The 25018-nt window shown below is 47.8% G+C and overlaps 1 protein-coding gene across 2 annotated transcripts; it reads right to left on the bottom strand.

Moving 5' to 3' along the window:
• Positions 1–4475: 4475 nt before the first annotated feature.
• TSPAN33 (tetraspanin 33) lies at positions 4476–24560 on the bottom strand. Of its 2 annotated transcripts, none has more exons than XM_049641823.1 (8): positions 24222–24560; positions 10430–10487; positions 9651–9778; positions 9242–9316; positions 8096–8191; positions 6184–6312; positions 5620–5781; positions 4476–5409 (listed from the first exon to the last, which is right to left on the bottom strand). In XM_049641823.1, exons 1-8 carry the CDS (start codon positions 24321–24323, stop codon positions 5308–5310), a joined length of 852 nt encoding a protein of 283 aa, XP_049497780.1. In that variant the 5' UTR covers positions 24324–24560; the 3' UTR covers positions 4476–5307. The 2 variants fall into 2 exon arrangements, with proteins under 2 accessions (XP_049497780.1, XP_049497783.1); XM_049641826.1 differs by having other exon boundaries at positions 9651–9775.
• Positions 24561–25018: the final 458 nt, after the last annotated feature.

Below are 25018 nucleotides of genomic sequence, written 5' to 3'. Positions count from 1 at the left end.
CCAACCCTCTCAGTACCTCAGAATGTGACTTTATTTGGGAATAAGGTCATTGCAGATGTAATTAGTTAAGATGAGGTCATACTGGAATAGGATGGGCCCTTATTCCAATATGATTGGTGTCTTTATAAGAGGGAATTGGGACACAGACAGATTGCCACGTGAAGAGAGAAGAAGAGGTCGCAGTTAAACTGCCGTAAACCAAGGAATGCCAACTAAGGGTAAGCTCTGGAGGCTTAACCAGAAGCTGGAAGAGTCAAGAAAGGATCCTCCCCTACAGGCACCAGGAGCATGGCCCTACCGACACCTTGATTTTGAACTTCTGGCCTCCAGAACTGTGAGACGATAAGTATCTGTTGTTTTAAGCCACCCAGTTTGTGGTACTTTGTTACAGTAGGCCTAGGAAGATAATACAGTGCCCAAGACTGATCCAGTTAGCTCTATCTAGGAGACCATGTCTTACAGTACAAATATGGCTCCTTAAGACTCACCCCTAGGGGTTCCTGGGTGGCTTTGTCGGGTAAATGTCAGACTTTGACTCAGGTCATGATCTCGCAGTTGGTGGGTTCAAGCCCCACGTCAGGCTCTGTGTTCAGGGTCTGGAGCCTGCTTCAGATTCTGTATGTCTCTCTCTCTCTCTCTGCCCCTCACCTGCTTGCACTGTCTCTCAAAATAAATAAATGTTAAAAAAAAAAAAAATTCACCCCTATGGCTTGAGGGGTAGGGAGTCTGTTTCCAAAGAAGGAAGAATTATCGTGAGTTGGGCAGGTACACTGAAAAGCTGTCCACTACAGATCCCTACAGCTAGGATCAATAGGATATTCCAATTTTAATTTTTTTGTTTTTCTTGAAGATAATTATTTTACCCCCTAGAATGCAATCCAGTGTATATGACAGGTGAATCTCAGTTGCTTCTTATACTGTAATCCATTTGTCCTAACATTATTAGTGATTACCCCTTCCTTTCATCACTGTGTTTATTAGTCAGTGAGTACTGATGGTTGAAAATGTTTCTGGAGTCTCTATGCTATTGCATTCACCTGATTGATTTACTAAATTCCTGGCATGGTAGTGAGAAGACTCTAGAGGCTAACTTCCAATCTAAATTCTAGAGCATCGCTATTCCTCACTTTATTCCCTCCTCTAAGTATTTTATCCACGGCAATCTGGAATATCTAATTACTCTTTTATTTTGTGGGGAGAGGGTGCAGTTTACAAAATGTTTCTGACCTCTTTAGAGTAATGGCCCAGGGGAACTCTTCTGGTAGAAGAAGCTTTCTGTGTCCCCTTTTTGAAACTGGTCCCTGACCCTATTAACATATCTGTTCTTTAGGATGAGGGCATGTTAGAAAATAGCATATTAAAGGACCTACATATTAAACTGTCATAAATATGTGTCTGTCATACCGTAAGCACTCAATAAGTGTTAGGTAATTTCTCGAATGAAGGCCAGACAACACCCACCTCAAGCTTTTGCCAGTAACTAACAATAGCTCATTCCTACCTTTCCCCCACCTTAAATCATACATGAGAGTGGGAAGAGGGTATAGTAGGCTGAATAATGGTCACCCCAAAATATCCATGTCTTAATTCCTGGAACCTGTGTGTTTATTATCTTACAGGGTAAAGGGGACCTTCCAGATGTGGTTAAATTAAGACTCTTAAAATTGGAAGATTATTCTAGATAACGTGGGTGGGCTCAATATAATCACAAGAGTCCTATACGAGGGACATAAGAGAGAGAAAAAGTAGATGTGACCACAGAAGTAGAGATTGATGTATTCTGAAGATGGAAACAGGGGCCAAGCAAACAAGTAGTCTCTAGAAGTTGGAAAATGGATCCTCTAGAGCCCTCAGTTGGAACTCAGCTCTGATCACACCTTGATTTTAGCCCGGTGAGACCCATTTCAGAGTTCTGACTTCCAGAACTATAAGATAACAAATTTGTGTTGTTTTAAATTTGTAGCAATTTGTTACAGCAGCAATAGGAAACAAATTCAGAGGGAATCAGAATTTCATTGAACATTCTGCAAAATTTGCACTCTTGGACTCAAGTCCTTGCTTAAATTTCAGGGTTTGAGGCCCATAAAACCTAGCAGTACCTTTCTTGCCAGGTCGACCCCAGCCAGATTTTCACCATCCTTCAGGCAGTTCCCTCCACATCTGCCCATCTGGCCTGAATTTTGCTGCCGTAAAAATTTTCTTCCATTCACCCACCTTTGAGGCCTAGATTTGATAGCTATTCTAAGATACTGGTGTTAACCCCACCCCTTGTTTGAGACTAAAGTTATTAGAAACAGAAATTCAGGGAGCAAATTAAATTAAAACATGAACTAACAACGAGAACACTTTTTAAAAACGGGGGCATTTTCCCTCCCAGCATCGGGCCAAAGAGAAAGAAAGCTAGAGAGACTGAGAACCAGAGACACTGAGAAATGAATCTAGCTAAGAACACTGAGCTGCACTATAAGCTTTTAAACGTTTGCTAACGGCCCTTTAAGATCTAGGACTTGGGGGCACCTGGATGGCTCAGTCCCTTAAGCATCAGACTTCCGTTCAGGTCATGATCTGGCAGTCCCTGAGTTTCATCTTTGGGCTCTGTGCTGACAGCTCAGAGTCTAGAGCTTGCTTCAGATTCTGTCTCCATCTCTCTCTGCCCCTCCCTCGCTCCTGCTCGGTCTCTCCTCTCTCTCAAAAATAAATAAACATATTAAAAAATTAAAAAAAAAAAAAAAAAAAAAAGGGACTTGGGCAGAAAGCAGAGACCTAAGTAAAAGTGTAGCTTGTAGTTTAAGAAGTCTGGGTTGGAATCCTGGGTCTGCGGACCACCGTTCTGTTCTCTTATTCCAAGAGTTCCCCAAACGAGCCCCTTGCCAGGTGAGTTCCTCAAAGCCAGTGAACCAGGAAAGTGCGTCACCCCAACTCCTAACCCAAAAGGTCCCCGTCACCAAAAGAAATATAAAATGCTTTATAAAATCTACCTTCGACACAGAGAAAGCGCGCTTTTTAACTCTTCTCTCAGAATAAAAGGCCCTTACTTTTAATTTTTTATTTGTGATGATTTTTTCTTTCCGTTGTGTTACTAGCTGGAGCTAAACATTGGCTGGGGCCCCAGGCGGCTGCTGGAAAGACGCCCTCCCAGGCGCAGAAGGCTCGTTTAGAAGAAACTGGGGGCGGGGAGAGAACTCGAGACTGTCTCTCCAGCGCTGTAGGGACTCTTTCGAGTCTTTCCCCGGCCCCCGCTGTGCCAAAGCTCCCAGTCTGAGACCCCCGACAGCAGAGGGCGGCGAGGACCTTTTGGGGAACACTAACCGGATAGCTGGGCCACGCAACCCCCAACAGCTCCCTAGTTACCCGGCTCCCACCTCCTCCAGGGCAGGGGGCGGAGGCGCCTGCTTCGGCCGCCGCGGGGGCGGGGACCACCCACAGCGCCGCGCGGCCCCGCCCCGGCCCCGCCCCGGCCCCGCCCCCGGCGCGCCCGCCTGGCTTCCCAGCTTGCTGCCCTCGCACGCTCCTCCCCGCGCGAGGAAGCCAGCAGCTCGCTCCGCTCGAAATTTCGAAATTTTTTTTGAGTCCTCCCTAAAAACTAAGGTGGGCCGCAGTACGGACTCCTTCAGGTAAAGATGGAGTAGGCGGCTGGAGAGCCCAGACTGGGGATGAAGAGATGCCCTTCCTCCTCGTTCCCCTCCCCGCTGTAACAGAGAATACTAGATTCTGATTTCCAGCTGTACTCTTACCTACCCCCATCCTAAAAGTTTTGGGCAGCAAATCTGAATTCACTTTAGTTTGGGAAAAAATTAACATCAGGTTTTGAGATAAAACTACCCTGTTCTGGGGCGCCTGGGTGGCGCAGTCGGTTAAGCGTCCGACTTCAGCCAGGTCACGATCTCACGGTCCGTGAGTTCGAGCCCCGCGTCAGGCTCTGGGCTGATGGCTGGGAGCCTGGAGCCTGTTTCGGATTCTGTGTCTCCCTCTCTCTCTGCCCCTCCCCCGTTCATGCTCTGTCTCTCTCTGTCTCAAAAATAAATAAAAAACGTTGAAAAAAAAAATTAAACTACCCTGTTCCCAGATCAGTATTGGGAATCTTTCGACCTAATTTAGACTAGAGAGGGCGGGGTTGTGGGAGGGGACTAGTGCATCTGGCTGCGGGAGAGATGGAGCGAAGGATGGGGCCCACAAGGTGCTGTGTTTAGGGGAGTCTCCAGTCCCCACCTGGAAGGAGGGCCCACCCACTGGGCCCTTCTACCCGCCCCCCCCCACCCCCTTCTAGTTGCCAGAATGGAAAATTCATGGAGTCAAGTTTAGCCCAGGTCAACAAACTTTTATTGCCACTTCTGGCTCCCCCTGCCCCAGCAAGGTCCCTGCTTTTCACACTGTAGAAATACTGAGCTATGGTGTAGGGGAATGGCGGGGCGGGGGAAGGGTGGGGGGTGGAGAGGGATTACCTAGCCTCCCTCAGCCCTGCCAAAGTTAAAGAAACCCCACTTGCTGGAGAAGGAGGGCCAGATGAGAGGAATTCAAGGGCACAAATGGCTCAGTCCCACCTCTGCTGGCTGCAGACTATAAAGACCATGGTTCCAAACCTTTTAAAAAGGGTGGAGTGGGGGAGACGGATGAATTTGGCTGCTGTTGTCCCCCTTGCCCCTGCTGCCATGTTTCCATGGAAATGAGGGAGGGGCAGGATGTAGCTCGCTCTCACTACCTGGGAGGATGGCAGGGCAGCATTTGGTAAACATATCGCCTTCCACTCCTACCCAACACACACGACCGTCCCCAGCCGACCCCAAGCTCACTGCCTGTTCCATTCCCTTCTGGAGCTGGTATCATGCTAACTGGACTCCAGGTAGGGCTGCTAGTGCCCACTCTCCAGCCAGGTCTTGCTGTCAACAGATGGAATCAGAAAACATCCAGCAGGCTCAGTAGCAGCCCTAGTAGAGCGGTAGGTTGTAGTGCCTCCGTGTAAAGCAGCACCTAGTACCCCCGAGACTGTGCAACTGCGGTTTCCCAAACATCTCCGCCCAGACAAACCTCAAAAAAAAACCCATAAACCCAAATGTGTAAGGTTAAAAAGAATACAAAATAACTCTAACAATGGTGAGGGCTAGGATGGGGAAAGGAGGAGGGTCATCCTTCCTAGACTTGAGCCACCTATGCACCCTGCCTTCTGCCCAGCTGGAGTTGGCTTCTCCCCACTGGACTGCTGCTGGGGGACTGGAGTCCAAGTCTCCATTTGGTGATGAGAGCTATACCCACTGCTGTCGGTCGATGAGGCTCGCCTGTTGCCAGTGTGAGGAGGTGCAGGATGGATTCTCAGTACCATGGGTCGGCCCGGTGCTGCTGATTGTAGAGCTGTAGCTTGATCTGATCTTTGATCTGATTCACAAGGATCTGAGACAGCAGGATTCCTACCAGCTGGGAAAGGCGAGATGGATTGGGCCCTCAGCAATGGGTGATGTCTTTGTTTTCCCTGACTCAGTCTTCCCAGTGTGGTCAGCACCATCCGATCCCCTGCTCCTTAGCAATAGCTGTGCCTGACACCCTAGCTGATCCCCAGGGGCCCTCCCCAAAACAAAGGAGTCTTTGCAGAATTATACGACCCACAAGGCTTACAGGGTAAGTTACCTGGGGGATGGCCAGGCCCAGTGCTACACCACCAAGAAGGAAGAGGTTGCTGTGTATCCAGTTGACCAATTTGTCGATACAGCCATTGGTATAGATGACTTTACTAGCTTCCAAGTAGTCAAGGGCCTGCATACCTTGGCCACACATGGTGTTGATCACTGCCTGGGGAAAGAGTTGAAAAGCTAAATGGGACTCCTATTTTCAAACTTTCTCTTTTGGGCCCTAGCTGATGGGCTTCCCACCCTTCTTAAACTCCTAAATTGTTAGGGAATACATGTGGAGGATCCTAGCTTGGAAGTTGCTAAACGCAAGCTTCCTTTCCTCTGGGAGGTCTGAGTTCAGTTCTCCTTGCTTTAGAGACCTGCACCTTCTGAATCCCCATGTGGACTGTGGGAATGAAAAGTTAACAGAGCCATTAGATTGGGGTGAAGAAAAACATCTGACAGCTGTCCTACAAAACCGACCGGTCAAGCTACTGAATGGGGATTCCCAACAACGGCTACCCTAATTGGAAAGTAACTGAGATTGCTGCCCAGGAGGAGATGAGGTGGGATGTAGGCTCACCTGGTTGGGGGTAGGCAAGCAACAGGAGTAAGGCACAGAGCACCGCTCACGGCTGGGGTTGTCTTCTGAACAGTTGAAGTACATGTTCTGCGACCAGTCCTTATAGGAATTCCCTCCACAGCAACTGAACTGTAACAAAGCCCACCACAGAGGTTAAGAATCACCCGCTCCTCACATTGAGATGACCAGGGGAATTCTCACAGCAGCCAAAAGTCTGTGGCCAGCTTCCAGTTGTAAGTTCAGGTTGTGTTTAAACACAACCTTAAACCTTGAGTTCACATTTCTCAGTGGCCTTCACCTTTATATATCTTGTTATAACAACCAAAGTTATATATTTTGTTTTTTATACATCCAATTATGAGCTCCTTGAAGGCAGGTTCTGGTTTTGCGGTCCTGCATAATATAGAGGCTGGCAAAAGGAGGTGTTCAAAAACACTGGCTGAAATACTTAAAGGATTGGTGTTGAAAATATCTGTCTTAATACAGAGGAAACAGAAGAGAATCTTCAATATTGTGGGCCCCTAATTACTCCATAAAAGTAAGGAGGATCCAAGTCAAGTTGCACCAAGGGAAGAGGAACTCAGTACTGGTCTCAAAAGCACTTTTATTTAAAAGTCAACTTTAGGGGTGCCCGGGTGGCTCAGTCGGTTAAGCATCCGACTTCAGCTCAGGTCATGATCTTGTAGTTCGTGGGTTTGAGCCCCACATCGGGCTCTGTGCTGACAGCTCAGAGCCTGGAGCCTCCTTTGGATTCTGTGTCTCCCTCTCTCCCTGTTCCTCCCCCACTCATGTTCTCTCTCTCTCAAGAATAAGTAAACATTAAACATTTTTTTAATAAAATAAAATTCAACTTCTGATCCATAGCAGCATCACTTCCATTTAGAAGTGACCCAAGTGTGCATTGCAAGATGAATGAATTAACAAAATGTGGTCTGTACATACAATGGAATATTATTCAGCCTTAAAAAAGAAGGAAATTTTGGCATATCCTACAACATGGATGAATCTTGAAGAACTGCTAAGTGACTAAACCAGTCACGGAAGGACAAATACTATAAGATTCCACTTATATGAGGTCCCTAGAGTAGCCAAATCATAGAAAGTAGATAGTTGTTGTTAGGAGCTGGGGGAAGGGGAAGTGGGGAGTTAGTGTTTAACGGGGAGTGTTTCTCTGGGGAAGATGAAAAAGTTCTGGAGATGGATGGTGGTGATGGTTGTAAACAATGTGAAATGTACTTAGTGCCACAGTTTCATATACTTAAAAAGGTTAAAATGGTAAATTTTTATGTTGTGTATATTTTATCATGATTTTAAAATTTTAAAAATAGGTAATATGTAAAAATCTGCCCATTTCCTTATTCCCCTAAAAGTAACCACTTAGAATTGTTTCTACATATCCTTCCAGATTCCTTTTGTAAATATGAATACATATTTTTTCCTCCCTCTTTTTTATACAAATGGCAGATTACTATATACACTACTGTTATGTTCTCTTAAAAGTACTTTTAAAAAAAAAAATTTTTTTTTAATGTTTATTTATTTTTGAGACAGGGAGAGACAGAGCATGAACGGGGGAGGGTCAGAGAGAGGGAGACACAGAATCCGAAACAGGCTCCGGGCTCCGAGCTGTCAGCACAGAGCCCGACGTGGGGCTCGAACTCACGGACCGTGAGATCATGACCTGAGCCGAAGTCGGCTGCTTAACCGACTGAGCCACCCAGGCGCCCCAAAAGTACTTTTAAAGTACTCTACTGTGCATGGTTTTTTGCCAAACCTCCTTCCAGAATCCATTACCTGACAGGTAATGAAGAAGCCCACAGACCTGAAGGGTGAGGTGCCTCTTGGGATGGCATTAATTTTTGCCTACAGCCTCTCAGACCACAGCTGACCTCCCCCCACTCTTAGCCCATACCTTCTTCTGGCCAAAATCAATGAGGTTCTGTAGGTCCAAGTCATCTCGGTAGTGCACAATGGCATTATTGATGATCTCACTCACTTTCCCTCGTGCCTGCCAGAGACATGAGTAGGGGATCAGAACACAGGACTAACCCCTAACCTGCTCCTCCCTTCAGGAATAACCATAGACAGTAGCCATCCTTCTTCATTGAAGTCAACCTTGAAATCGGAACCAAGTCCTAGGCCGATGGCCAGTTCCAAAAAGCCTATCCATCCCTGGGCCCTCAGGTACCAGTAGGCAAGAGAAATGCAGGACCTGCTGTTGCCACTTCTCAAGGCCACATTTCAAGATAATCCAAGATTTATCTATCTGGGAACACTATTAACCACAAAATACTTGTTGATGCAAAGCAGAGAATCCAATATATAGATTTTAGTAGAAAAGGGCTTACAAAGCTGAGACACTGACCTCTAGTGGACATAAGGAAACTGCATCTCTTTAGACTCCAAACAGATCTGTATCATTTTAGGATTTTACTAAGCCAGAAGGACTAGGACATTCTTCAGAATGAACTCAGTGACTCCCCATTTCATAGTTTACACCATTCCTTCTTCCTTCTTGCTCCACTATTTTTCTCAAAGTTTCTATAGTTCAATACGACTCCTGGCAGTCATTTGCCCTTTGAGAAATGAATTCTGGTTCTTAATTAAAAGGACGATCACTAAACAGACCACTTCCAGATATGGTGAACACTGCTCAAAATCTTGTTTAGTTTCCCCCTTCTTTCGTTCTGTGTATCCCAGTAAGCAACTTTCAGAAGAAATAAAAGTTTCTTCGTATTGTCTACGGTCCACTTGATAATTATATTTTACCCAATAATTTGCCATTAAAGTTTGTAGACTGCTTTAACTTTGTGTTCATAGAGTTTATTTTCCTGTTGGCCTCTGTAACTGTCAGAGGAAAAACACCTTACAATCTGGAAATCCTCTCTAAATATGGTGACTTTAAAGGCCATTTGTTCATCCCTAAGGAGAATCTTTCCAAGGCTGATGCTTCTCAGGGGAAGGAGTGCTGGTTAATTAATCAGGCTAAGCATGGGCAGGAACCTTCTCTTCCTCCCTCCGGTTCACACCTAAGAAGCCCCTGGGGCCCCAGTGCTACCTTGTCTGAGAAGACGAAGCCCAGGATCCCTGCAGCCAGCTGTAGCAGGAACACGATGGTGAGGCAGAGTGAGAACTGTAGGGAGTGGGCAGGGAAAGAAGACAGTCAATTACCATGCTTGGGTGTAGCCCCTCCCAGGGCCATGGGGAGTACTGGGTACTGGGGGCTACAGGCACTTCTCCCAGATGTCCCGCACATAAGGCCGCCGCTGCCTCTCACATGCTGTCTTGAGGGTGGCCACCCTGTGCTGACTCATCTGGGCTGAGCTCTACAGCGGGGAGTGGACAGCACAGGCCTTGGAGGGTAGGTGGGACAGATGAAACTGAAATGGTAGTAGGAACGGCATCAGGAGGCTGGGAGGCATATGGAGGGGGCCAGGGTCTTTCTGGTGGGGTCCCTGACCACTCACCGTCTGCAGGAGGCAGATGTTCTCACGGAGGGATCCAATGCAGCCACAGAAGGTGAGTAGGAACATGAGAACGCCCACCACGATCAGCAGGATGGCAGGGTCCACTGCCAGGCAAGCCAAGGCTGCTTCTGGGGGAGAGGCTGTCTCAGTCTGAGCCTGGTGTTGTCTGAGAGTGATACCCCGGGACGAGGTGGGGGATGCCCTCCAAAACTGTTCCCCTCTGGTGGGGGAATCTCTAGTATGGTTGGATGAAGGTATGGGGAGGCAGTACTCTCCTCCGATGGGGAGAATAAAAAGGGCCGAGAAAGGTTTGTGGCATTTAATTTGAGGAACTAACAAATAACAAAGTAAGAGCTTTTGTTCCCAGGCTTAAGAGAGGACGAACCACTTGCGCTCCAGAAATGAATTAGAATGGCATTAGGCTCCCAGTTTTGCAGATTCCGTTTCCTGGAGACTTTGTGCAGTAGAACTGGAATGGAGGTTGAGTTACTCCAGGACAGAGTGAGGGAGGGGGTAAGGCCTCTGATTACTCTCTGCTCCCAGAGGCCTACCTACTTTCCTAGACACTTCTTAAGCCTAAAATGTAAGCATATCCTGGAAGATTCGTGGGAGTTCAGGGAAATCCAGGTGAACTGGCCTGGGTGGCCTAATGCCTCACGGTAGGGTGCTCAAATCAGGCTAGAGGGCCGCTGAGGAAAGCATGTTAGAGGGCCAGGGAGGCAGAGGAGGAAGGGGCTTGGCAAGAGTCATAGGGAGATAGAGGGGGACCTATAGCTCACCTGCATGCTTCATCAGCCGAGCGTAGACTCCCACAGCCACCATCACCATGGAAATCACCTGTGGACACAGGAATGAGGCAGACTCTGAGATTTTGGAAACCAGGGGGCCCTGAGTGCTGTAAGTAACCTTAAGAGAAGCAGGAAGATGACTTTCCCAGCACCCAGAGATGACCATCTCTGTCCTCCCAAGAGATACAGTTGATGGCATCTGTTTTGCCTTCAAGAAAAGCTTTGACCGGGGCGCCTGGGTGGCGCAGTCGGTTAAGCGTCCGACTTCAGCCAGGTCACGATCTCGCGGTCCGTGAGTTCGAGCCCCGCGTCAGGCTCTGGGCTGATGGCTCGGAGCCTGGAGCCTGTTTCCGATTCTGTGTCTCCCTCTCTCTCTGCCCCTCCCCCGTTCATGCTCTGTCTCTCTCTGTCCCAAAAATAAATAAAAAACGTTGAAAAAAAAAATTTAAAAAAAAAAGAAAAGCTTTGACCAAGATGATCTCAATTGATTCTCACAACACAGTTATCTTGTGAGGCGGCTGTTCTCCTCATTTTACAGATGAGGAAATCAAGGCAATACAAGGTTACGGACCGTAGCTAAGAATTGGGCTTTGGAACCAGTCAAACCTGGGCCTATGCTAGACAAATCTCTGAACCTCAGTTTCTATATCTGAAGACGAGAATTTAAACAACTACATCTAAAAAAATAAAAACCACTGTGAAATTAGATAATATAATGTATGGAAAGCATTTAACACAGTGCCTGACAATAAATATTATCTGTCATTACTAATAGTTAACTTTTCCAGGGTGACACAGAAACTCTGAAATTTTGAATTTGAATCCAACTACTTCAAAGGGCAGGTTTTAAAGCTGAAGCAGGCCTGAGTCAACGAACACTCCCAAGTGCCTAAATCTCTTGGAGGTCAAAATGGTGTCCAATGCAAGAATGCAAGCACATAGCAATGGAAAGAATGCATCCATGAACACAGGTGTGTAAAATGCAAACTGGCTTGGCAAGGGAGCCTTTATCTTTATAAACCTGGATTCCAGTGTGGAGCACAATAAGAGTTTAAATGCTTCAAACTTCCTGGCTTCTCCCTGAGAGATCAAACCCATCAGAGACTACCAACAATCCCCAAAGGGGCCTTTTCTGCCCTCCACCCCCACCGCAGGCCTCCAGGAGTGCCGGGCAGCCCAATGTGCACATCTCTCGGCCACTCTTTCTTTGTGCCCAGTCCCCAGGCTGGTGCTAAGCAGCAGCTGGCTGTCACCATGGCAATTGCTGGGGCCACGCTCTGGCTAGAGGGAGTTCTCAGCAGCAGGGACTTGACCAACTCAGTGGGGAAGGAGATGGCTGGCTAGACTCCACTGTCCTACAAGACAGAGACCAGCTGGAAAAAGCCATCTGGGGGCTTCGGTGGGAGAAGGGAATAGGTCCCCTATAGAGGTAATAGGGTCAAAGTAGTTACTCGGCAGAAAGATATTTTTCCTCAGTGGCCTCTGCTTTCTGGTGTGTTTAGCAGTAAATGGAAACCCTTATCTAAAACCGGATCTTTCAGGACTCTTCCCTGGCTATATACACAGCCTTGCCCCCAATCATTTGACACTGCTTCTGACTCAGGACTAGGTGTGTTATCTACTGGCCCTCATGCTCTTTGTCCGGGAGAGAGGGAGCTGCTTGCAGAGCTGTGAGTGGGGCTGGAGGTGCCAGCTGGCTTGCTGTCCCCCAGGACAACCAGGCTGAGGGAGCAAGGGGGAGTGGGTGGGAGGCAAGGCAACCACACAACAGAGATCTCAGTCATCCCCCAGCCTGTAGGCACAGCCCTTTGCCAGAGTGATTGAGCAGCCCGGCCTGCCCTTTAAAACTCCCCATAGCCACTTAACGGTTCTGAATATCCCTTTACTGAATCATTTAAAGATATGAACCTGCTCTTTATTTCTGTTGTTCCCAGACTCCTCACTGTTTTACACATGTTAAACTTTTGCTAGGATGCTAAAACAACAAAGTAAAGAGATGCCACGCATCACGGTAACTTAATTCCCTGTGTGGGCCTGTAATTACAGCAGTTGTTCTGTCTCTATCTGTGGTGGGTAGCACAGAATAGTGTTCCCCCAAAAGATGTCCTGTCCTAATTCCTAGAATCTGTAAATATGTCTGGAAATGGAAAGTAATTACCCTATTGGGCCTTAGAAGAGGGAGGCAGAAAGGTCAGAGTCCGAGAAGGAGATAGGTATGACAATGGAAGCAGAGATTGGAGGGGTGTGGTGCCATGAGCCAAAGAAGATGGGCGGCCTTTAAAAGCTGAAGAAGGCAGGAAATAGATTCTCCTCTAGCGCCGCCAGAAGGACCATCCCTGGTGATAGCTTCATTTTACCCAGTGAGACCCATTTTGGAATTCTGACCTCTAGAATGTAAGAAAATTGTGTTGTATTAAGCTATGAAGTTTGTGGTAATTAGTTATAGCTGCATTAGGAAACTAACACACTATACAAATTCAAGTCATCAGCTGCTAATGTACAAGGTACTCTGAGGACTGCAAAAATGAGTGAGACGTAGTCTTGCCCTTAAGGAGACTGCACGCTATGTGGGAGAAGAGCAAGAGCATCTACAGCCTATGCTTCCCCAACTTGAGTGTCGTTAGAATGGGAGGAAGAGCAGGGAGGGAAGAACTGAAAACTGCTGATGCCTTAGCTGCACCCAAACCACATATTGTAATCCAGGCAACAGTATTTCTTTTTTTTTTTTTTTTTTTTTTTTTTTAGTGTTTATTTATTTACTTTTGAGTGGGGGTGGGGGAGGAGAGTGCACGAGCAGGGGAGGGACAGAGAGAGGGAGAGAGAGAATCCCGAGCAGGCTTCTCGCTGTCAGTGCAGAGCCCGATGCAGGGCTGGATCCTATGAACCGTGAGATCATGACCTGTGCCAACATCGGGAGCCAGACGCTGAACTGGCTGAGTCACCCAGGTGCCCTGAGGCAACAGTAGTTCTGAATGTGTTCCAGGTGATTCCAATGTGCAGCCAAGTTTGAGAACCACAAGCCTAAAGCACACTCAGCCAGGGATCTAGAGCAGCAGGTACGGGTTACATTAAAATCAAGATGAAGACTTTAATATTATCGTTAATATTTAATATGATCACTAATGATACTGCTTTCCTGGGGCTCACTAGCTAACTAAGAATTGGTATTTCTATCACTGATCTCCCTCTTCATCCCCGAGTCACAGCTTGCTTGCCCTTTCACACTCCTATTCCTGCCCACATCTCCCACCCTGAATTCCTCAAAGCTACTGCCCTCCCAAAGTTAATGCTGCTGCCGTTAATAGCATAGCATTTTAGAGCTGAATAGAACCTTAGAAATGAGCTCAGCCACTCACCTTTTTATAGATGAGGCCCAAAGAGCAAAGTGATACTTGGCCAAGTGCACATGGGTGCAGAGGAAACATCCGGACTAAACCCAGTTTCCAATCCCAGTCTGGTACTCTTTCCACTCTATCAGGCTTTGCCACAAAATCCTTAGAACACCCCACAATACCACCAATGACCTCCTTTCACGATGAGCATAGAGATAAAGATACTTCTTAGAATGGCTTTTCATATTCTGGCTAGAATGAAGCCTCACTGGAAATTTTTAAAAGCTAGACACAGTTTTTAAAATAGCTGAGTCTAGCAAAAGGCATGTTCCTGAAGAGTTGTCAGTCAAATTATATAAAATACCTTGTGCGCACCAATACCTTTATCCTTATATAAGGTGAGTAATCACCTTATAATGAAAATAACCAACCCCTGGGCTCCTTGGGAAAATGGCTGAATCTCCTACTGGAGCAGGAGGTATAGAAGATACGCCTGGAGTATCTCGCAGTGCCAGAAAGTAAGGAAATGCTAAGACACAAACAAAAAGAGCCTCCCTCACACTGAGGTGGGTATGCCAAAGGGATATCAAGATAAGGAAGAATGAAATGGTTACCCCAAACATAAAATAAGTATCTATGAGTCCATACTGATAGAAAGGACTTAAATTAAAAAAAAAAAAAAAAAAAAAAAAAAAAAAAGGACTGAAATAAATAAACGAGGGAGAAAAGAAAATCTCCCATGCAGAAGAATTGCAAATGATTTGTGTCGACAGTGTACTCTCAAGGAGGTAGAGCACAACTCCCCCCTCCTAAGTGTGGATGCTCATAGTGACTTCCTTGCAAAGAGCACAGTACGGAAGAGGGGGGGGAAAGAGGGTGGAGACGTCTGACAGACACTACCTCAGCCAGGGGAGTAAGATCAACATCAACAGAGGTAAATCACAGGTATACGATGTGATATGATGAAAATGACACTCCGGGGCACCTGGGCGGCTCAGTCGGAGAAGCGTCTTACTCTCGATTTCGGCTCAGGTCACGATCCCAGGGTCGTGAGATGGAGCCCTTCGTTGGGCTCTGCACTGAGCATGGAGCCTGCTTAAGATTCTCTCTCTCTCCCTCTGCCCCTCCCTCCCCCTTTCTAAAACTAAAAAAAAAAAAAAATTTTTTTTTTGTTTAAAAATTTTTTTGATGTTTATTTATGTTTGAGAGAGAAAGAGAGACAGAGTGCAAGCAGGGGAGGGGCAGAGAGAGAGGGAGACACTGAATCCGAAGCAGGCTCCAGGCTCTCAGCTGTCAGCACAGAGTCTGCTGTGGGGCCTGAACCCACAAACCGTGGGTCAGATCATGACCTGAGCCGAAGTCGGACGCTTAACCGACTGAGCCGCCCAGGCGCCCCAACCCACATTTTTTTTTAAATATCAGACTTTCTTAAATTAGGATTCATATGCATGCAATGTCACAAACTTTAATCAAGGGGATTTCTAAAAAAAAACACAACAAAACCGAAACCAAATAATCAGGGGGATTTTCTCCTCACACCAAAGTGTAAGGCAATGTTAAAACTGTTCAGGTGTCAGAGCCCCAGGAAGCTACAATGCTCTGTTGGCATACCCTATACAATTTGGACGTATTAAATTCTTCTCGTCAACTTTAATATGCTATCGCTGCTCTCTAATTTACAGCTCATATTTCCCTTTCCCCAATTCTCCCAATAATGTCCTTTATAACCTTTTTTTTCTTTTTTCCTGATCCAGGATCCCATCAAGGATCATGCATTTAAGATCAAGTCTCCTTTGGCCTCCTTTGCAGCTTGGCTTCTTTTTTCTTTGTTTTTGGTCTTTCAAGATACTGACTTTGAAAAAAAAAAATGTGGTAAAATACGTACGCCACAAAATTAACCGTGTTACAGTCCAGTGGTCTTGAGTACATTCACATTGCCGTGCAACCATCACGGCTATCATGGTCCAGGACTTTTTCATCACCCCAGATAGAAATCTCTTACCCATTAAACACGTACCGCCAGAAAGTAAGGAAATGCTAAATAACAAACAAAAAAACCTCCCTCACACTGATGTGGGTATGCAAAGGGACATCATCCCCTCCACTCCTCCAGCCCCTGGCAACCACAAATCTGCTTTCTATCTCTAAGGTTTTGCCTATTCTGCACATTTCCCGTAAATGGAATCATACAGTGTATGGCTCTTTGTGTTTGGTCTCGTTCACCGAGCATAATGTTTTCAAGGTTCATCCCTGCTTTGGCGAGCGCTTCATTATTTTTATGGCCTAATAACATTCCATTATATGGATATAACAAAATGTGTTTATCCATTCATCCCTTGATGGACATTTGAATTGTTCCCACCTTTTGGCTACCGTAAATAGCGTTGCTGTGAATGCCGGTGGACAACTTTTTGTTTGAATACCGATTTTCAATTCTCTTGGATATATATGCAGGGATGGAATTGCTGGGTCACACGGTAATTCTATGTTTAACGTTTTGAGGAGTTACCAGACTCTTCCATAGTGGCTTCAACATTTCACATTCCCCCCCGACAATGTGCAAGGGTTCCAGTTTCTCCACATCCTTGCCAACACTTGTTCTGACATTTTTTTTTTTTGACACTGGCATTTTTTTTTCTATGCCCAACGTGGGGCTTGAACTCACGACCCCGAGATCAAGAGTCACATGCTCTACTGACAGAGCCAGCCAGGTGTCCCAACACTGGCATTTTTTTTAGAAGTCTAGGCCGGTTGTTTTGCAGAACACCCCTCAATTTGGATTTATCTGATTGTTTCCTCACAATTAGATTCAGATGACACATTTTAAAAAGTGGTTATTAATTTTTGAGAGAAAGAGAGAGATTGGGGGTGGGGCAGAGAGAGAGAGAGACAGACAGACAGACAGAGGATCCAAAGTAGGCTCTGCACTGACAGCAAAGAGCCCAATGCAGGGCTTGAACTCAAGAACCAAGAGACTATAACCCGAGCCGAAGTCAGATGCTTAAACTGAGCCACCCAGGCACCCCTCAGATGACACATTTTTGACAGAAATACCACACAGATAGTTTTGTGTCCTTCTCAGTGTGTCATGTGAGGAAGCACAACATAAATTTCTATCCTAGAATTAAGGAAAAATTTACTAAGTGATGACAAGGCTGTTAGGCATATGTCTCTACATCTCATAAAACAATAATACAGGCACTACTCTAGTTTCCTAGTTTTCCATAATATTTGGTGCTACTTGTCCTCTTCCCTTTGCCTTCTGCTAGCGTTTGCTGGCAGATAAGCAGCCACAGATGCTAATGTTCATGGGAGAAAATAGAAAATGGAGAAAATTCTCTGCCTTGTTTGACTTCTTTTCTTGCAAATTGCAAAAAGACATTCATGATTTGAGGGTTTTAAGAAAAACCCTTATTCTAGCCCCAGGATACTACTTCAGAACCATCAGTGATAAGAGAGGAAAAGTTACAGGGCCCCAAGATGAAACTCTAAACAAGAGTTCTTCTGGATCTAGTGCCCAAATGCCAACAATTACAGGCATGGACTTCCACTGGATTGTACCTTAAGACCAAGGTGGTAGGACGAGCCCTTATAAGTGGACCTAGGAAAGGTCCTTGGAGACAACAGTGGGGTCTCTGTTCCCATGACAGATATAAAACAGCTCTATAAAATATAAAATACAAAGACATCATTAATTAACACTTCTCTCTGGCTAACAGTAGAAATGTGAGCAAAGGTGGTGGGAATGCAAGCTGGTGCAGCCACTCTGGAAAACAGTATGGAGGTTCCTCAAAAAACTAAAAATAGAACTACCCTATGACCCAGCAATTACACTAGGTATTTATCCAAGGGATACAGGTATGCTGTTTTGAAGGGGCACACTCCCCCCCCCATGTTAATAGCAGCACTATCAACAATAGCCAAAGTATAGAAAGAGCCCAAATGTCCATCGACAGATGAATGGATAAAGAAGATGTGGTGTATATATATACAATGGAGTATTACTCGGCAATCAAAAAGAATGAAATCTTGCCATTTGCAACTACGTGGATGGAACTGGAGGGTATTACGCTAAGTGAGATTAGTCAGTCAGAGAAAGACAAAAATCCTATGACTTCACTTATATGAGGGCTTTCAGAGACAAAACAGATGAGCATAAGGGAAGGGAAGCAAAAATAACATAAAAAGGAGAGGGACAAAACATAAGAGACTCTTAAATATGGAGAACAAACAGAGGGTTGCTGGAGGGGTTGTGGGAGGGGGGATGGGCTAAATGGGTAAAGGGGCACTAAGGAATCTACTCCTGAAATCATTGTTTCACTATATGCTAACTAACTTGGATGTAAATTAAAAAATAAATAAATTCTTTAAAAAAAAGAAAGAAAGAAAGAAATGTGAGCAAAGGGGGTGTGAGGCAGAAGGAAGTCAGGCCCAAGGTTAGCTAGCCTTCACCTAGACTCAATCCTTATCTATCTGCCTTTTGCCAGAAGGAGCACTCATCCCAGCTCTCCAAGGCCATCCCTAACAGGTGACCTCCAGGAGCTATTTCTAGCAACAGTAATAGCTGTCTTTTGTCAAGCGCTAAGGGTCAGGCACTGGGCTAAATAAACACTTTATACATGCTATTTCATTGAATTCTGACCACAGTCCCAAGAGGGTGTTAGCATCTCTATTTTACAGAACTGATGTTGGGAGAATTCAAGAAACTCTCCCTGACTCACTCAACAAGTGAGCCGCTGAAGTGGGACAGGAACCTGTCTTTCTGTCTCCTGAGCCTTGTGACCTCAGCCCCCTGGCTGCCTTCCTCTCTCCACCTCAGAGGCTCACAGCAACACCAGGGCATGTGCATTCACCTGGGGGCATCACAAGAGGTGGGAAGAAGCTGCCTGCAATTCTCTTGGGGGAGCAGCTGGTGATCTCCAAACTGGGCAGAGCTCAAGGGGAAGTAAGATAGCACTGGGAGGTGATGATGCCAGCAGGGCCCAGAGGGAAGTCCCTGGAACAGCACCCCGAAAGGAGAAGACGGCATCACCACACAGGGCCCACCAGCCCCCGAGACAAAGCCCTGGGCCTTCTTTGTCTCCACATTATGTAAAGTCCAGTCTGTGCGAAGTGGGCGCATCTGTCTCAAAGTCCTCTCTTCTTCCTTGGAATCTCTTCTCCTCTTCTGTTGAAGGGGGTGGGGGGTGGGGGAGGACACACATTCTTTGCGTGGGAATCAAAAATCCTTCCCCTATCCAGAGGGACACTGGGAGAGAGGGGTCTGCACCTTCAGTTTCAAAGTCCTCTCTGTCCTTATTTTCGGATAAGCCGGCTAGACCTAAAGCAGGGCCCCCTCTCTCACTGCCCAGGGTCTGCACACACTTCTGGGGCCATCCCAGTACCATTTGTTCCTGGGTTTCTGAGGTGTAGACTAGCTCTGTGAGACTGGCTCTTGGCTTTCTCCCTCTGGATTGGATGGAATTGTCCTCCTGGAGTGGGGGAGTCCACAGAGCTCTTTCCTTTCCAACGTCTGGGGCCAACCCTTTAATTATTTTTACGTTTATTTATTTATTTTGAGAGAGAGAATGAGAGGGCAAGTGGGGAAGGGGCAGAGGGGGAGACAGAGAGAGAGAGAGAGAGAGAGAGAGAGACTCCTAAGCAGGCTCCATGCTCAGCATGGAGCCCGACTTCACTTGGGGCTTGATCCCATGACTGTGAGATCATGCCCTGAGCCGATATCTAGAGAGTTGGACGCTCAACCTACTGAGCCATCCGGGTGGCTCTGGAGCCAACCCCTTAGCTTCTCCTTAGGCCGTGGCTGGTTTTGGTTTCCCAAGGTTATAAACAAGGGAGAGAAGTCCACAAGGACTCACAGTAATGTAAACACTTGAACTATCGCCCTGGAGTTCCCAGCCTGACACAGAATCTGCTATCAAGACTCTAAGAGGTGCTACATGTTTTCTTTTATTCTTTTAAAGGCTGCTTGAAGTTTATGATTTCCTACTTGGTACAAGGCAAACAGAGCTGTTGAGATAAGAAGGCATGTGTGTGACTTGACAGCATAGGATATCCTTCTTGTCTTCCTTTTCAGTGTTTTTTTTTTTTTTTTTTTTTTGTAATGTGACTATTTCATTTATTAAGCCTGCCTAGTTTACAGGGAAAGGAGGAGAGTTGGGGGAGGGGGATGGGCTCCGCTTCCTAAGGTATTCAGGTGTGAGTATGTGGGTGTGTGAGTGTGAGTGTGTGTGTGTGTGTGTGTGTGTGTGTGTGTGTTGGGGGTTATGCTGGGTGGTAAAAAGGTCTCTGCCATTCAGGAGGGATTTTTCCAGGTTTGATGCCTGGTCATTTCCTCAAGGCTTCTGAGCCAGGTTACAACAGATGGTGCTGCAGGTGACATGGGACATTCTGAGTGCACTGAGGACTCCAAGCCGGTGGTCCTGGAGGGGGGTGTGAATTTCTTAAAGAAGACACCTCACCTGGGGCGCCTGGGGGGCTCAGTCGGTTAAGTGTCCAACTTTGGCTCAGGTCATGATCTCATGGTTCATGAGCTCGAGCCCCAGGTCAGGCTCTGTGCTGACGGCTCAGAGCCAGGAGCTTGCTTCGGATCCTGTGTCTCCTTCTCTCTCTGCCCCTCCTCCACTTGTGCTCTGACTCTCTCTGTCTCTCAAAAATAAATAAATGTAAAAAAAAAATTTTTTTAAGACGATACCTCACCAGAGGCCTGGATCAGTCTAGGAATGACCTGGATGGGGGTCCACCTGTGCTGCAGTGGAAGTGGAAACATCTGGGTGCCGTAGATAGTAATTACGTATGGCCCTGAGGGACATGCTGGGGGCGGATGGCTGACCTGCCTTGAAGGAGGGTGCTAGGCCACGGGACCCAGTGCAGAAGGGAACGAACACAGCTGGATCCCCTCTTCCCAACCAAGAATGCTCAAGGACTTTAGGTTGTGCTGCATCTCGAAAGACTAGTGTTCATAAGAGAGGAAGGAAGGGCATCTTGCCTTCACCCTATAGGGGCTGCTCCCTCAGCTGCCATTCAACAAACATTCAGTAAGTACCCACTCTGCCAAACTCTGCTGGGCACTGAGAAGCAAGAAGTGAATAAGGCAGTCTACCCTCAGGGGCCCGAAGTCTAGAAGAGGAGACATAAATAAACACCTAACTGCAGCACAGGTAAGGGATGTGGCAATCAAGGTATATATACCGTGTATGTATATAAGCCCTGAGGCATAGCCACCAAGGAAGCATGGGCTGAGACACAGGGACTGGAAGTCTCAGTTCTGCCTGACTCAAAAGCCACCCCAACTGCTGCCCTGGGTGGGACAAAGACCAGTAAGGAAGGAGGTGACTGCTATGGGCAGCACTGATAATGTTCCTGCCAATGTATGCCCAAGGCTGATAAAGCATGTACTATGGCACTGGTCTTCTCTCTGCACAGAGCTGTCCAACACAGGGAGGGGAGGAAAGTCGGCCTCTTCTTAACTGAAAGATTGTAATACAACTTTTGGAATCGTGGGGCAACTACTCCAGGTCATGGGATCCCAACAGTCAGTAACCCAGCAGCACGATTCTGGGGAGAAAACCAGAACTCCTAGGTAAAAGGGGAAGTGAGATCTGAAACACGAACAGGAGGAATTGGTCCTGCTCCCAAAGAAGCCAGCAGCTTTCTGAGTCAGACTAAATGACCCAAGCGTCAGGGTTCCAGAGCAGCAGCAGAGATAGCCAGTGCTGCCACCACCACTGAGTGTGAGCCCAGACGACACTGGCTACCTTCCCATTGTGTTCCAGCACAGACACAAACAGCACCCATTCGCGGCTCCTCCAGCAGCTGGCCAGACAGGCACTCTGCCTGGAAAAGGGAAGGGCCCACCCACAGTCCCATCCATGGGTGTCTCCTGGGCAGAAGAGGGGAATTTGATTAGGATGGTGAAAGCCAACAAAAAAGAAAGCACTGTAACCAGTCCCTGAGGAGTGGTGGGAAGAAAGATGACCCCTGAGCTGGGGAAGCAGCCCTTCATCTCCAACTGCACTTGTGTGGAATGTAGCTCTGAGGCTCTGGGCCTGGGGGGAAAGTGACACTCAGTAGCACCCAAAAAGTACTGTCCTCTGAGAAGGTCAATGTCCCAGGGACACCGGGACACGGAGAGATGCATCCTTAGATCCAGCCCCAGGTCCTGAGGAACGAAAACAGTCCCTAAAGTGATGTATTCATCTTTAAATAGTTCACAGAGGCAGAAAAATTTTCTCCTTTAGAGGAGAAAGATTAAGGACAGAGAGACAGATATATTGGCTTAGGGTCACACAGTAAGTTGATGCCAGACAGAAACTGGGCCTCTTGTCCTTCATTGTGCTATTTCTAGAGCCTCTGACTTTTTATGAGTCTAAAGTAGGGCCAAGAAGGGGCTCTTCTCTAATTTGGGGTGGTGCCAACTTGGTTAGCAAGGTCCTCTGACCTTGAATGAATCATTTTTACCAAGGCAAATGGGTCCATGGAGCCAAACTCTCTCCCTGGCTGCAACCTCTCAAAGTCATTTGTCTGGTAAAAGGAGGGGTGGGGCAGGGTGGGGAAGTCCAAGAAAATGACCATGAATGCAAGTGTAACAGATGCACCCAGCTGTTGTCGCTGGGGAACCCAGATAAGGGTGAGGTGCCACAGGCTCCAAAAAAGAAGCAGAGTCTTGGCTGATAAAGAAAGTCAGAAGGTGGATCTGAGGTCCCTGGGATCCTAGTGCTGGCTCTGAGGATGGCATGTCACTGGGCTGGAACATTCTGTGAGCAGGTAGGAGGGTTCACTGGGACTTGCCCTTAAGTAGGGAGTTTCCCTTAGAACATCCCCCAGCCCGGGCAGAGTAGTGGTGATTTTTTTTTCTTCTGTTCTTCCCTAACCTCCAGCTGAGGCAGAGAACCTAGACCATGGGAAGTTGGGCTAACTGCTGACTACAGTAGCAGCCATCTGGGCCAAGGACTTCCCCTAGAGGCACAGTAGTTCAATAGAAAAACCACAAGATCAAACTTACTAACCAGCTGTTGGACCTTGTTGGATGAAAATAATTAATATCTCTGTGCTTTAGTTTTCTCATATATAAAATGTGGGTGCTGGACAAGATGTCTTCCAGATTTTTCTTTTTTTTTTTTTTCCCAGTGCTAAAACTGAGAATTTGTTAGGGACTCAAACTTCATTTTGAGTGAAATGGTACAATGGCTGAGCTCTTATCACCACCCTCTGGGATTTCTCTCATTTGTCCCAACAGGCTAGCACTTATGCACTTTGTGTCTGTTCTTCAAACCACGGCCCCTGTGAACCTTTCTGGCAACTGGCTTAGATGCTGGGTCTGCTCCCGCTCCTAGGAAACATATTTTAAACTCATGCTTTCTCCCGCCTGCACGTCTGAACTTTAGGTCTCAGGTGGAAATGGGCAGGGATAATGGGCACCTAGAGCAGCAGCTCTGGCTTGGCTGGAGCTGGAACAGATATGGGGGTTGGGGGAGGGACCTCTCTATGTTCCCAAACCCAGAGGAGCTCAGGGACTCCATAGATGTGAAAGAGGATTGAGCTAGCATTTCATGAGCTGGTCCAGCTAGATTCTTAGCTCCAGCAGAGTACTTCTGCTATCTCTGATTATGCTGGGTTCAATTTTGGGGAGGAGGGAACTAGGGCCTACAGAGGTGAACATATTGCCCAGGTGAAATCAACAGTCAACTGCAGGCTGGAGATGGGAATCTCGGTAGCCCCCGTCCAAGAGTTTTTTCACTTTTCCACCCTCATCAGAAGATTCTGAAAGGACTGCTGGCCTTCCAGCCCAACACAGGGTCGGTCCAACGTAGAGAAGATGAAGACTGTCGGGCTCCAGGGGATGGAGTTTGATCCTGAGAAAGGTGGGGCAAAGTTTGGGACAGTGCTGGGAAAGACATCCACATCTGGAGGCCATTCCTGCCCCTTCTCAGCCTTTGTGGGGAGGGGGGCACCAGAGGCCTCCAAAAGGAAAAGGTGAAGAAGCCCTGTAACCCATCCTCTCTGAGGTTAGGGGGAGGAACGGTCCGGGTTCCCCCGGCTTTCTCTTTTTTCTTTGCTGCTGGGCCTCCCAGCCCCCAGGCCTGGAAGTCCCCAGTCATGAATGTACTAGTGGGTCTGCTTTGGGCCAACAGGAAAACCCGCGTCTCGCTCGCAAACCCATTTTCTGGCCTGCCACAGATGCCCAGAGGATACCCCTAAGTCTTTACTGAATCTCTTGCATTACCCTCCCTCCCCCCACCTCCCCACCCAACGCCCCCTCGCCCCCTCGCCCCCTCCAGACGCGGCGCCACCGTGGTGACCCTCCCCAGGATGAATTACCCCAAAGTGTCATCAGCCCAGAAAACTAAGCAGGCATCCCGGGACGCCCCCTCCTCAGAACGTGGGCGACCCACTCCACGCTCGAGGGGTGCCCTGCAGCCCAGGTGCCCCCCCCCAAGACCCCCAAGACTCACCCAGAAGAGCATGTTGAAGAAGAAGAGCAGGTATTTCACCAGCGGGCTGACGAAGGTGAACTCCTCCCCATAGGCGGCCGGCGCCCCGGGTCTCCGGGCCATGGTCCCGCCGCCGTCCCCCCGGGGGCCTATCTCCCCGCGGCGGCCGACCCACCTGCGCGCCCTGCGCCCGGGGGCATGAGCCGCGCCTCCGCGGGAGCCCGAGAGGCGGGGGAGCTGCGCCGCGGTGGGAAGTGCCCGAGCCGTGCGTCTGGTAGGAGCGCGGGCAGGGGAACTGCGCCGCCACCGGAGCCGCCGGGAGTCGCTGGAGCCGCGGCGCGCAGCGTGAGCGGCGGAGACTCCGCGGCGGCGGGTGGACCAGCCTGGTCCGCCCGGCTCCCAGGAAACCGGGCCCGCCCCTGGTTGCTCATTGGCGCGGCTGCCGAAGCCTGACTTCTCATTGGTCGGTCGCTGATGTCACTAAGTGTCCAGCCATCCCTCTCCTCCGAAAGGCGGGGGAGACACCTGTTCTGTGAGGGACAACTTGTTAAAGGGTCAGTGGTTCTGCCTCCTCCCCCGAGAAGGGAAGCATCCAGGCAGCAGCTGCTCAAGGGAAAAGGGATGGGAAGGAATGCCTACTGCATCACACACCCACGTCCCCTACCCGGTTGCCGTACACATATGGAAAGACACCTACGTTAAAATCAACAAGTACGTACATCGCGTGTTGAGCAATGCGCCGAAAGCTGGGGGAATGCAAGAGAGTAGAGATAATTCCCGGGGGGTGACAATAAAATCGGGGAGACAAAACTAACCTA

The sequence above is a fragment of the Panthera uncia genome, chromosome A2 (assembly GCF_023721935.1).
Source record: "Panthera uncia isolate 11264 chromosome A2, Puncia_PCG_1.0, whole genome shotgun sequence".
Lineage (NCBI taxonomy): Eukaryota > Metazoa > Chordata > Mammalia > Carnivora > Felidae > Panthera > Panthera uncia.
Note: the sequence above shows the minus strand (reverse complement) of the source record. Positions and strands in the feature narration are given on the sequence as shown.

Excerpts from the sequence above, each read along its gene's own strand:
- TSPAN33 (XM_049641823.1), bottom strand. The coding sequence starts at position 24,323 with ATGGCCCGGAGACCCGGGGCGCCGGCCGCCTATGGGGAGGAGTTCACC. Across the intron at positions 9,317-9,650 it reads ACATCTGCCTCCTGCAGACG|TTCTCACTCTGCCTCACCAT; the intron begins GTGAGTGGTCAG and ends CACTCCCTACAG. Across the intron at positions 5,782-6,183 it reads GCTTGCCTACCCCCAACCAG|GCAGTGATCAACACCATGTG; the intron begins GTGAGCCTACAT and ends CTCTTTCCCCAG.